At 32.9% G+C, this 13,849-nt stretch overlaps 2 protein-coding genes across 2 annotated transcripts; one reads left to right on the forward strand and one right to left on the reverse strand.

Moving 5' to 3' along the window:
- The first annotated feature begins 2,587 nt into the window (after positions 1-2,587).
- Positions 2,588-9,428, forward strand: LOC128185842 (microfibril-associated glycoprotein 4-like). Its single transcript, XM_052855511.1, has 5 exons — positions 2,588-3,018; positions 3,709-3,842; positions 4,216-4,312; positions 4,667-4,834; positions 7,806-9,428. The coding sequence occupies exons 1-5, from the start codon at positions 2,721-2,723 to the stop codon at positions 8,054-8,056; spliced, it is 948 nt and encodes a 315-aa protein (XP_052711471.1). The 5' UTR covers positions 2,588-2,720; the 3' UTR covers positions 8,057-9,428.
- Positions 9,429-12,891: 3,463 nt separating this feature from the next.
- On the reverse strand, positions 12,892-13,832 carry LOC128185844 (myb/SANT-like DNA-binding domain-containing protein 4). Its single transcript, XM_052855514.1, has 2 exons — positions 13,376-13,832; positions 12,892-13,169 (listed from the first exon to the last, which is right to left on the reverse strand). The coding sequence occupies exons 1-2, from the start codon at positions 13,830-13,832 to the stop codon at positions 12,892-12,894; spliced, it is 735 nt and encodes a 244-aa protein (XP_052711474.1).
- Between the last annotated feature and the right edge of the window lie 17 nt (positions 13,833-13,849).

The following is a 13,849-nucleotide window of genomic DNA, read 5'->3' on the forward strand; positions in this document are numbered from 1 at the left end:
AAGATACATGTGCTCTAAACATGATTATACTAAACTTGACATGACACTAGTTGTTATTCGTGATGGGCAAATCATTAAATAATATTTTATGAAATACAGATTTGATACATTAATTTTGAAAGTGAAATATCTTTAAAGATTATTTGATATGTATGTGCACAGTTACTAAGGAACAGTACAATAATATAGAAAATCCAAATACATCCAAAAGGTATAGATATACAACATTGATGTACTAGCTGTCACGTGTATTTCAATAATACATCTGTGGTAATAAAACATGCGTGTGATTTTATTTGTATGTCTTGTAGAACCGTGATTTGCTACCAATCTAAGGATGAACTATAAATCCAACCCGAGTACTTAGTTCTACGTCACAACCAACTACATGTGAATGTATAAGATTCCTCTCACTCTAGTGATATATATATTTTAATATAAAAACATTTGCATATGTAGTTCTTGATATCTTTGTTTTTTCTGCAGCCTATTGTTTGATGGTTACAATATTTTAACATGGAACACGATAATGTTAACAATTTTGAACAGCTTCCTTTCTTAGACGTAAATATAAGTTATAAACAGCGATGTTAAAAAGGTCATAAAGATATGAAATTTGCTTCATTAAAGCTTCTAAGATGCCCATCGGGATTTACAGAAATTAATTCACTGACGATCAACAAAGTTCAATTTCCGGTGTGCTTTCCAACATTATGTTTATTTTGAAAATTAAAGATTAATTCTATAAACATAATTAAAAAGTATGTGATAATTTTCTTAAAAAATATATATATTTTTGACTTTATTGTTTGAATATTTTCCTACTTTTAATGCAGAATCCTTTTGTCATAAGACATAATTTGTCTGACAATCCCCATGACTACATTGACTGTACGAATGATGTAATTTCATTGGCAAGTATTCGGGATTTTCATAACCTTGAGTTATCGTTCGTAACACGAGTTATCTCTCCATTAGAGCAGGTATCGCGCTATGTAACCAGTATAAACAAATGGTTGAACCAAACGTTCAATTTCATTGTCAAGTATATAACGAGCGATAACTCGGGTATATTCGTTTACAACGGCTTTTAAATATGATGCAGGTTCGTAAACAAATCCCCAATCAAATCTAGATAAAAGTTTGGATAGGATTTCCTCATCCGTTTACTATAGTTTAGTAACTAAGAAATAAATCATTTCGATATGTTTATACGAGACTTTCTCTTTAAAATTTGCATATTGCTCATCAAACGATGGTTCCATGTGTCAACAGCTAACTAAAGGAAGCTTGAAATTGGGAGTATTTGGAAATTGTTGACAGATATTTAATAAGTATCATCACTTGTTCTACCAATCACATCTATAATGGCCATCAGTCACGTGGAAATATACAGGGCTGTGGTTGGTCAATTGACCAGTTTAAATGCTAATAGAGTATGCCGTATGAACCATCTTAACGTGACTATCAAAAACAGGATGTACACAACCGACCTTGGAAATATTGGGGGTTTTTTCTCCATGAAACTACCATTGTTTCAATATTTGTTCTAATTTTAAATGAAGGTGTCATTTTTTGGTATGTAATACGAGATATATATTCATATTCGATATTGATATTGAATTTTGATCAAATGTTCCAATTTGAACGGAAACTAAAACATCATATCAGCTTTCAGTAAGCGTTTAACATCTGTTACAAAAGCATATGAGCTTTAATATGATACTTAGTCTAAAACCAATATATTTTTAATTTAGTTTAAAAATTTCAAATGAAAAATCAATAACCTTTTTCAATTTAAAAAAACTGTAGACTGATTCTTGTCATCAACGAGTATGTAACTCACTAAAGATATCTACAGAAATCTACGTTTAGTTTAGTGTGGGATCAAAATGAACACAAATGTTTATTTACTTGATTTTATTCGCCTGTAATGAGAATCTTACAACTAGTGAAACACGGCTCAGTCAATGTAACTTTGTTACAAATTCTTATCCTATTAATATATCTTATAGTGTTTTTATATGTTTTTTTTTTAAACCATAGATAGATAGAAACCTACTTATTTTTTCCTTTATTAGACCTTCACGACTCAAAACAAACATTTCCTCCCGTTTCATTAAAGTATGTGGTTGATGCAGATTTTTTTGCACTTGCGATTAGATACATCTAAGGAAATTATTGAGGGTTTAATCAAAGAGAAGTTTCTATATGATTATTTCAATAGCACATAATTTATGTTTCAACATTTTGCATACATGTAAGGAAACTTTTTAAAATAATTATTGAATAGTAATCATAGCATGTGATATAAATTCTAAAGGGTTTCAAAACTTCATTCAAACCTTTGGATTGTTTGTTATCTTACGTTTTAATCATCATTTACATTTGTTTGCTTCAGTTTTAGGAGGTAATAATTGCAAAATGTAACAATTTAGCAATTATTGCCAAAATTAAAACTATAACTATTTTATTCACCAATCAAAAATGTCCAACCCTTTTTGTTTTCCAATCATTTAAGCGATCGATTTTAAACCGTTATAATATCATTATGCAACCTTTTTGTTAGATATAGCTTAATCACATTTTTAAAACCAAGAGGTGTCAAGAAAGGCACAGCTCTCTTGTTGAGGATTTTAATGTTACCTTTGAAAGGTAGTTACAATCTTTGTTTATCTAGTTTCAGAGAGGGATTTTTTTTATCATAAACAGACTTCACTATGTTAATTGGCGTTACTCGAGTTCAGGTGCTGTTTTTATTTCTATCAGTATCTGAGGCCTTAGTGTCTAAACTGTATACAGCAAGTTCAGAGAACGACAACAAAGCATCATTACACACACCATCTAACACCCTACCAGCGGCATCTCTCTCGATTTGCGCCTGTTTGTGTGGTGATAGCTGTAAGTGTTTCAGCTTCAACTCTGAGACCAAGATGTGTCGACTTCACAGTTCGTGTGCTACCCAAAACATGACAGTCAGTGATACTGGGTGGAGATCCTACACAATACGACCAAAGGGTATGTTACTTCATTTCCAAGTTATTTACAAACCATCAATTAAATAGATTTTTAATTAATTTTATTATTCAACATTATTAACTTATTGTCAACACATTCCAAAATGCATTTTCATAATATTTTAATAAAAACAACATTTGTACTATTGTTAATCCGAATGATCTAGATTTCTGAAATTAAAAGTATTATATGTTCGGTTGTTGTGTTTGAAATGAAGTCAGTCAAATACTTACAAGTATATTTGGAGTATACACATAAACATAAATATTACAATGTTGAATAGCAAATACATGAAACATGTGTTTTAACTCCTTAACACATATTTACATAGAAACACAAAAATACATTATATAAACGCTCTCCAAAGGACGATGAGTCATTTGATAGTTTGGAAATTTATTAATTCCTACAAAATTAAACCAACCATATTTATTTTACAAGCATTTCCATGCTTAATCTGGACGCAGATGAAAAAAAATTTCTGAATGTTATATAATTTTTAAGAATAATAATCTTTCTGTGCTGATTAAAATAATGTAATCATAGTCTTTTTCAATGATTATGTGCTCGATGAAATGAAAACGTGACGAGTGAGCTATCTTAAAACAACTGATCAAATTCAGCGCAGTCAATGTACATGATAAATGGAACAGTAAATTTTAAATAATCTAACATTCTCATTGGCTTCAGACTGCAAAGATTTATACAAGAGCGGAAAAGTAGACTCCGGTGTATACACTATTTACCCGTGGGAGAGATCTGACCCTAATTACCGTCCTGTCCAGACCTACTGTGATATGGAGACAGAGGGAGGAGGATGGACGGTCAGTATTTTTACAGGTTTAACATTCTGAAGTTCAGTGAGGTAACAGGAAAACAAATTACAAGTGCAATTTATGAAAGTGTGCTGTAAGTCTGAGAGTATTATACTTTTTTTAAATCACTTTAATTCAATATTTCACAAGCTATTTACAAATTATTTTGAAGTTAAGTTTGAATTCTATTACTGTTTTCAAATACCTATGAATCTGATCAAAACAAATGTTGTTAAAAATCAGTTTCTTTTGAAATAATATACATATTTTATTCTAGTACTTTAACGCCTTCACAATATATATATATTTAAAATTGAAATCGTGCCTTCGATAATAAACTCTGTAATTGCTGTAAAACGGAAAAAGTACTGTCCATTGATAGGCGATTCAGAGACGTGTGGATGGAGAAGAAAACTTTAATCGTAGTTGGACTGAGTATAAACTTGGATTTGGAAACCCTCAGAGGGATTACTGGATCGGTAAGGAATTTTTTATCTCATTATCGAAGCTCAAACTTTTATGTAAAATGGTAAAGGAAAATTTATGAATATGTACATGTTTCTAAAATGTGTGATCTATAAAGACATAAGCTTATTTTAGTTCTTAATTTTTATATATCAATGTCTGACTCAAAATTTGTTTTCATTTATATAACTCAGATTGTTATATTAATTCAAACCAAATATAATAGCAATAGAAGATATATTTTGATAAATGTAGGGACTACATATAAGTACGATACAAAAATTTCTGTTTGGTTTTACCCTTTCCTCAAAAATAAAAAATAAAAAACTTATGATTTTGCATATTTCCCTTTATCTTTTTTTATTCAGGAAATGATGTGATACATCAGCTAACAAAGGGGCGAAACTCAAGTCTGTACGTCAGCATAACGTCCACAAATAAAACTATATCACACACGGTGTATGGACAGTTTTCTGTTTCTAGTGAGGAGCAAAACTATGCGCTTCATATTGCTGACTATAAAAATGGAAGCCTAGGTACAGTTATTTCCTTTTTTAAAATTGAAATATGATTTTTTCATTGCTGCATAATTGGCAGAAACATGACCAAACGCTTGCAAAAAGTTTAGTTTTGTTTGTTTTTGGTTTTGGTTGTTTTGGTGTTTTTTTCGGGGGAGAGACTTGTTTTTATTTCTCTTTATCTGAAATTTTATTTTATATTATTCAGTGTTTACATTTTTAACTGTATTTGTCTGTGATAATACTACGAATTAATTTTGAACCCTAAAATCCAACAACTTTAGAAAACATGACTGACACAAAAATGGGCGTGTCTTATAGTATAACCGAAAAACGGTATTGGCTGCGCCGCCTAGTAAGACACAGCATGTGCTACATAAAAAATAGTGGTTTTAAAATAATGTTGTTTAAAGTGTACAAATTGAAAAGAATATCATTATAACTACATGTAATAAGCAATTATTCTTTGAATATTATGAGGTGATAATTTCGGACGGAGTGTTGTCAAATCTATCATAAAGTCCTGTGGGTTTTTTTGGATTTGGCCATGCCCCGACCGAAATTATCACCTCATAGTACTCAAACAATGATTCCTTATGCCTTAATTCATCACAAATTTCCCATTTTTATAAAGTAAAGGCCCTGTCACACCAAGCTGAGTCCCCACGGCGTGTTCACGGCGTTGTAAAATTCATGAAATCGCCGTAGGATCGCAAGGAAAATTCAGAAAAAATGTACAGTTTTATTGAAAATTTTACAAGTGGATATGTCACGGCGTCCTGGCGGCGACCGATGCGTTCTTACAGAGCTCCCACGTCGTGTAACTGCGTTTCCACGTAGTTGTCCTTGGCGATTGACCGTGCACTCTCGCTTAGTTTCCGCCGAGCGCTCATGACGTGCTAGGATTTTTTTACCGCGTGTCCATGGCGTGCTCTGCGCGCTGACTGCGTGCACAAGACGTTCTTTACTTCTTGGTAAGTTAAAATTAATTTGTACAATCGTATGGGAAACAAACAAGAATTTACAACTTAATAATAAATGAATAAAAAATGTTTTGATTTTATGAAAAGGTACATTGTAATTGAAACATAACTACTTCTAAACAATTTGTGAAGGACTAGGTCTACAAAAAAGAAAGGACGTGAAAACATCAGAACCATATAGCATAAAGTCCATATACGTCCATTGATAGGTCTTGGAATATTAGCAAATGCTACTTTTTACATAGTGATTTACATCCAGTTTGATATTGTTACATCGCTTGCTATTGTACATCAGCCATTTTTCGAGTTTTTCGTGGTTTTGATGACAACGCAGTAGAAACGCCGTGGGAGCGCAGTATAAACGCAGAAGAAACGTCACGAGAGCGCAATGAACGTAGCAAGAGCTCTTTTGGGTCGCTGTGTGAACGCAGCAAAATGAAAAGCAACTTGTTCAAACGCTGTGGATGTGTAATGAAAGCGCGATAAAGACGCAGTGAGATCCAAAAGGACTCCGTGAGGTATCCGTGCAAGAGCAATCGACTTATCTCTGCGTTGGAGATTTTACGGCGATGTCACGGGGACCTCACTACGCTTCTACGGCGTGTTTATCAGAATGCAGAGCCACGGCGCGTACTTTGTGCATGTTCAAAGTGCACGCCGTCGCATGGCGTTCTTAAAAGTTCAAGGCGATCCCACCGCGACCTACAAAGATGCCGTTGCGTTCTTTCGGCGCTGTAGGAGACTCTACTGCGTTTACCTTGGCGTTTTACATTATTCAAGGACGCAGCGGGATCGCCGTGAGGACGCAGCTGAATCGCCGTGAGGACGCAGCGGGATCGCCGTGAGGACGCAGCTCCGGTGTGACAGGTGTTTAAGACAATCACTTGAAAATCCTTACAAAGATTTGCGTTGTTTGAATTTGAATTTGAAATAATGTTTTTCCTATAAAACAGTTTAAAGAGTTTGCCTTTTTTTCAAGGATACAAACTGAATCTTAGCTCATTTTAAAACGTTTCGTCAAGTGTCCTTATTCCAAAGCCTTTTTAACGGAATTGATTTGCATGTTCATCTAATTCATAATTAATACATGTCATTTGCCATTTCCGTTGCTATATGCATCGCCCATTATTGTTAAGCTCTTTGCAGGGTTGATGAAAACTATAGTTTAAAAAAAATCACCATTTAATCAGTATTGTTAAAATAAAAACGATTTCTTAACTGTGTATGACGTGAGTTAAGAAATTGCATCATTATTCATCAATAATTTAATTCTGGTTGTAACACGCTTTCTGATTGGCTAAAAAAAAATTATATCGTATAAAGAATGTTGCCTACGTCATAGTAAGACTAACGTCAAAATCGTATCAATACGCTGACGTTACGTTTGAATTTTGAACAATTTTACGTCATTTTAAAGGTCAAATGACCGTTTTTATCTACAATTAAGAGTAAAAAATTAAATTATAAGCAATGAATTCAATATTTATTAGTTTTATACGATATAAAATGGTTTGAAACAGTTTACGCTTTTTTATAAACAGCTTCGCGGTTTATAAAGCGTAAACTGCCCCAAATCATTTTATATCGTATAAAACAAATAAATATTGAATTCATTCCTTAATGAAATACTGATTCGATATTAAGTCAATATATGAAGTGGGCAACATGTAATTTTTTTATCGACTTCTCGTTTATAACTGACGAGGGGCTTGGATAATAAATCTTTTAAATTGTTGATATTGTGCAATGAATGACACGGAACTAATTTTGATTTTAATTCCTTGTTATGAGTTTGGCAAACGGGTTTGAAAAATCAGATATCATGTGGTTGAGAACGTTTAGTTATATCATGTTTGGAGAAAGAATTATACAACCTTTTTATATACTCTGTATAAATATATTTTTGAGTTTAACATGATACACAGATTTATATATAGAAAACTGTTAATAATTTTTAATTGTTTATTTTTTCTATATCTATCTATTATCTTATTTTTATAATTTAGTTGATGCCATGCTAAGTGCATATTACAATGGGCATGCTGGAATGAATTTCAGTGCATTTGATATGGACAATGATGGGGCGTTTTACACGAACTGCGCTTCTGACAATTCAGGAGGCTGGTGGTTTAGTGAATGTTATCAAGCCTACCTTAACGGTCCATGGTTTTCGGATTACATGTATCATCCTTGGTCGTCACAGTATTGGTCAATGAGAGAAGTATATGGAACACTAATGTCAATCAAATCTAACTAGAAACAAACTTTTTATTTTTGTTTTAGATTCCTACACTTGTGGTGTTTTCAATTTGAATGATAGAATGTAATTTGAATGATACATGTATGTGAAGAAATGTCTAAAATTAACTTTGCTATAAATTTTCTCAGTTTGATTTGGTTATATGATGATGAATCTTAGGAAAACAGAATGTTTATGTTTGAACAATAAAATCAATATTCATCTCACTTGCATGAAGATCACAATGTGAACCTTGCATCACAAACACATATTTTGCTCCCTGAGTTCCCTTTCCACTTATATTCATTATATTCAGTAGCGTTCATAAATCATTATACTTTCAATTAATTAAAGGCTGAGTCCTAGAACTTGTGATTTGTGTTCAAAGTGCGATAAGTGTCTTCATAAAAAAAGGATGATACACCTTTCTAACACACTTTGAAAAAGTTCTAAATAACTGATGAATCCCCCTGTAAAGCTTTATTGCTTTCCAGAAAACTAATTTAATTTCACCGAAGAACTCTATATTGCTATCTATACAAAAACAATTATATCACCATGGTGTGAAAATATTCTGCATATAAATCAACTTGGAGAGCCAATCGCTACATGCATAAAACGTTAACAATAAATTTGCTTGGACAAAATAATTTCATACAGAGGGTAACAAAATTTCTTTCACGAACACACTTTCTATGACATATCTAAAATAGCATTTTTTCCCTCTGTGACTTAAAATCCTGTTATTACGATACCAAAGACATAACATTAGACGGTGTTCTTATGCCACTTGGTAAATATTCTAATATGTCGCCCGAGAAGTCTTGCTACAATAATTTAAAGGAAAAAAAAATAATGCTTTCCCACCGTTGTATAAGATAAAGTATCTTGTTAAAAGATATTTAAATTTAAGAGATGTACATCAGCACTTTGAATATGATACATGCTACTAATATCTCTTATACGTACAAATTTATTACGGGCCGCCAGAAGGCGGTCCGTTATTTGATATACATTTCGATATTGTAACTGTGTTTCTGCGTGATAGTTTTATTTTTTATAGACTTAATATCATGCTTATTCTTATGAATTAGAAGTAAATTTGCATGTAGAAATATGTTTTATGCCTTTAAAAAATATAACATTTTTTTGTCTATCTCGTAAATGTAAAGTAAGTTATAGACTGTTGTGTTAGGCGTGTTTTTATCGAGACTATTATCTATTCGGAAAATTTCGAAGTTATTCATTCTTTTTTAAACAATATATCGAGATCAGTATACGGGACATACTAAATACCTGAACCAATAAAGATCTGAATGACATGAAATTTCATATTAATGATATATTTTAATTTGTATGTTCTGCGTCAAATAAAATGACTTTACCTGTGTATTTGTTATACTTCCATGTGAACTGTGGTCTAAAAATAAAAAATATCATGAAATGACATCCCTATCAATTATTTACAAAAAAATATGAAAGACCTGAAAATTTGAAATGGCCTGCAAATTTGAGGTCACTTGATTTTTTTTTAAAATTCTTTTGAGAGCCTCATTCAAATAAATTACAATTATTGCCTTCATAATTTGAAGTGTAGATAAGATTTATAATTCCATTTAGGAAAAAAAGTATCCGACTTATTTTTTTCACCTTTAAAATTGTGCAGTTTCTACCGGATGAGCATGATCTTACATATGTCTCTTAAAATAATCCATTTCTATATTATTATGTGGTCCCTTGAAATCATAAAAACTAATGCATTAAGTTTTAATTCAATACAATGCAACATAAAATAAAAATAGTTTGAATTACATAATCTCCAAGAGAATAATGATGAGCTGGAGTTCGTATTTGAATAATGCACAAATCAATGTGTTCGCCATTACTTTAATATATTGCAATGGTCATATGATTACCGTTAGAAATGCTTACAGTAACGAAATCAATTCTTAATAATAACAGTAAAATGTTAAACTTCAAAACGTGTTGCTGAAAATATATTAAAATTAACCATAAAAATTAGTAGAACCAGCTCGTTATTTTCTTTTTTGTGGTGTGTTTTTTATGTAAACAACCAATGATGATTCATACAGCAATCATATTTTTGCAGCCCATTTAACGCTTGCGTTAATATGTTTTCTTGTTACACATGTGATAAATATTTGCTTTATCAAACGGGTGATGTTTTATCAAATACTTCCGGTCAGAATTTCTTTTGACACTGCCCCTCACTTCAACGCTCTATTGACCTAGTTTTTTTAAAAATACCAATTTATTTTCCACATTACTATTTTTACTGCCAAAAATTGATTTAAATGGATTATGTCGAGGATCTTATTTTTTAAAATAGGAGGCAAAACACATAGCCTAGGTGTTTAATTATTAAAACTGCAATTCACGCAAGACTAGCTACATGTATCAAGGAGGTAATCCTAAAGACGCGATGCGCGATGTAAGGGGCTGTCACAAAATCAAATTGTATGAGATAAGAAGAACGTCTACAACTATGTGATGTTATGCTTGCTTTGTGCAAGTCGTTATAATGTTTATATTTGTTTTGCAGGCTTCGCGAATATATATACACCATGCAACTTGTTGGATAAAGCAAATGTAGCCCTTCCTTCTTATGGATCCACATGAGGGTCGGCTCAAGCTTAGTGATCACCAAGTCTAGTAGTTTTTTACAAGCAGTTTTATTAAAGCGTGATCGTATAGTTAAAAGTTACAACAATTCAAAGCAGCTCAAATCGAAGAATCTGCTCAACATCGTTTAACATGGGAATATTTTACATTTTACTTTTAATGGACAATCCTGACTTATTCGGCCCATTTACGGTGATCGTGAGTAAACCTTTAGTGTTCAAATTCCAGAGTTATATTTTGTTTCTAAATAAAGTAACAAAACTGTCAGAACTGTCAGAAAAAATATTGTGATGCAGGTTTTGAGTCTCCGAGTCCAAGTCTCTGAGTCCCCCACCTGGGTATGATGAATTGCTTACGAATACATTCATACATACATAGCTTAAAGGTTACAAAGGTTAAATGGCATAACATAACTAACTCACATGACTCAATATAGAGTACAAGAGCTATCGATGCAGACACAGAACCGACGAATATAACATTTATAAACTCTCAATTTGAATAATATTATGCCCGTATTATGCACCTGGTTTCATAATATCATTTAGGAATACTACGCATTGCTACAGAAGTCACAGAGTTCTTTCTGTTAGTTATCATTACCACAATTCATTGCGCAGTATCTAGGTATCATAGTGACCAATATGTAATACTAGCAATTCAAGGTCATAGCATGGCTATCTGTTTACACTAATATAAAATCGCACACTAAAGTTTTCTATATACTAACGAATAAACCATGTAAAATATCATAGTATCAAAGGATACAAATTATTATATTGGACATTTAACCATGTAAAATTTTACAGAGACATTTCATGTTATTATCCAGCTGAAAAGGAAGTAAAATAGAAATGCTAATATTTAACAGCGATTTATCAGAAATATAGCAAACCTGTTTAAAACCTTAGCTTGGGTACACGTTTTCAACAAATTGCTAAATAAAGTTAAAGAATGTCACTGACTCAAACTAATATAGAGACTAAGACGCGTGTGCACTTTTATGTATGCACATCATTCAAGTAGGTGAACAAACTCATTTAATCGATTCTACTTATCAAACCAAAGACGGTACGATTACTCGTAAAATCAAACATGTATGTTCATCCATTACGATTCTGTACATGTACAGTTAATACAGAATTTTTTTTAAAGAGAACTAGGTTTTTCTGCATTTTATAAGGAGTACCTTAAATACCTGCAGGCATGCTTATGAAGGTATCTTAAGACTATGACATATCTTAAGATGAACTTAAGCAACGTCTTATTCTTAAGTCAGTCCATCGATGATGTCTCAACTTAAGAGCCTTCTTAAGAAATATCTTAAATTTAAGACAAACAAGGGCTTGACTTAAGATATATCTTTGTTTAATACAAAACAAAAATGGCTGCTGCCTTATGGTTTTTTCAACTAAGGAGACGTAGACGGCGAGACAGAATATTCAGAGACCGAGACAATCCGTTAGACTACGAGACAGAAGAAGCTATTGTTAGCAAGTATAGGCTGCCGAGACATATAATCATTCAGCTGTGTCAACAGTTCGAACACAAACTCAAACGACCTACTTTGAGGTCATGTGCACTCACAGTTTCTTTACAAATCATGGTAGCATTGAGATTTTTCGCCACTGGAAGTTTTCAGGCAGTAGTTGGTGACATTCATAACATTTCTCGTCAGAGTGTATCGTATGTACTCAGTGATGTAATTGAATGCCTTGTAAGAGTAGCCAACACTTACATATTTATGCCAACAAATCAAGGTGCCCTGAATGAAATTAAACGTGGGTTTCATGAGATAGCGGGATTCCCCAACACAATCGGCGCAATAGATGGTACTCACATCAAAATAAAAACCCCATCTACCGACGAACACCTTTATGTTAACAGGAAACATTTTCATTCCATCAATGTACAATGCGTTTGTGATTCTAAACTGAAATTTTTGAACATTGTTGATCATGGCCACATCAGAGGAACACACTACCAAGGCAACATAATGAATGACGGAGCGAGGACCAGAGAAATGCTTATAAACGGACGCTTTTCACACTGACTTGTCTGTTAACATATGACGCTTAATTATCATTATAATAAAATTTCTTTTTATATTCATACCACAATTTATTAAAATGCTATCATGTTATAATTGAATAAAAAAAAACAATTGCTATATAAATCTAACTTGTTTAATTTCAATAATAAGTGATTCTTCAATTTTCAGTCACTTCAAAGGTAACTCCTCTCTGCGCCAAGTACACTGTGTGCCTCTGTTGTTCGATTAAGAGACGCTGCTGCACAATAGCAAGTCGTTGTCTCTCAACGTCCAGTCTCTCAGTTTCAATGCGTAGTCTTTCTCTTTGTACCTCCAGTTTCTGTCCTTCGATCTTTAGTAGACTTTCTTCATAACCTTCTTTTCCCGTAAGTCGTAGCCTCTTCATTGGTCGACTCGGAGTTTCGACTGCTAAGGGGGAAGAAGTTTCAGCCATCTCTGTGGAAAAGCGAAAATATATTATATTATGAGATCTAGAGCATCCCAATTTTTCTCATTTTAAATATAAAAAATAGATTTAATGTAATCAATATAATAGATATATACTTAAAACATAGAGAATATTTAAATCGACTAAAACACTTAAAAATGCTATTTAAATTGAGCACTTTGAAACAACGCATAATTTTAATAAATTATAATACCGGGGTGGTCTGTATGGTCTGCATCTCTGCACGAGGACAATGCAGACGACATAGAGGATGAGGATGTATTCCCGCAGGTTTCTAGGCCACCTTCTATCCCGTCAATGGGAGTGTTCCCCAAAATCCCCGAAACTTTTTCCTGTAGGGGCGTCAGCTCTGATGGGGGTGCCATCCCTCCCCCTGTCCTTGCAGCCTCTCTCCTGCTGTCGGCGATTTTCTTTTTTGTCTCGCTTGTATATGTGGAAAATTTCTTTCGAACCTCTTCCACGGTCCTGGCATGGCGACTTGTGTTCACAGCGTTTACTTTTTCACATATACTTTCCCAAACTCTTTTTTTCTGGTTGTTGGTGACGATATTGGACAATTTCGAAAAAATCACGGTCCTATTTTTTTCAACTTCGTCTAGTAATATTTGGATTTCGGCCTCGGAGAAGTTTGGGTTTCGTGTTCCGCCCATACTGCATGAACTATATC

The sequence above is a fragment of the Crassostrea angulata genome, chromosome 5 (assembly GCF_025612915.1).
Source record: "Crassostrea angulata isolate pt1a10 chromosome 5, ASM2561291v2, whole genome shotgun sequence".
Classification (NCBI taxonomy): domain Eukaryota; kingdom Metazoa; phylum Mollusca; class Bivalvia; order Ostreida; family Ostreidae; genus Magallana; species Magallana angulata.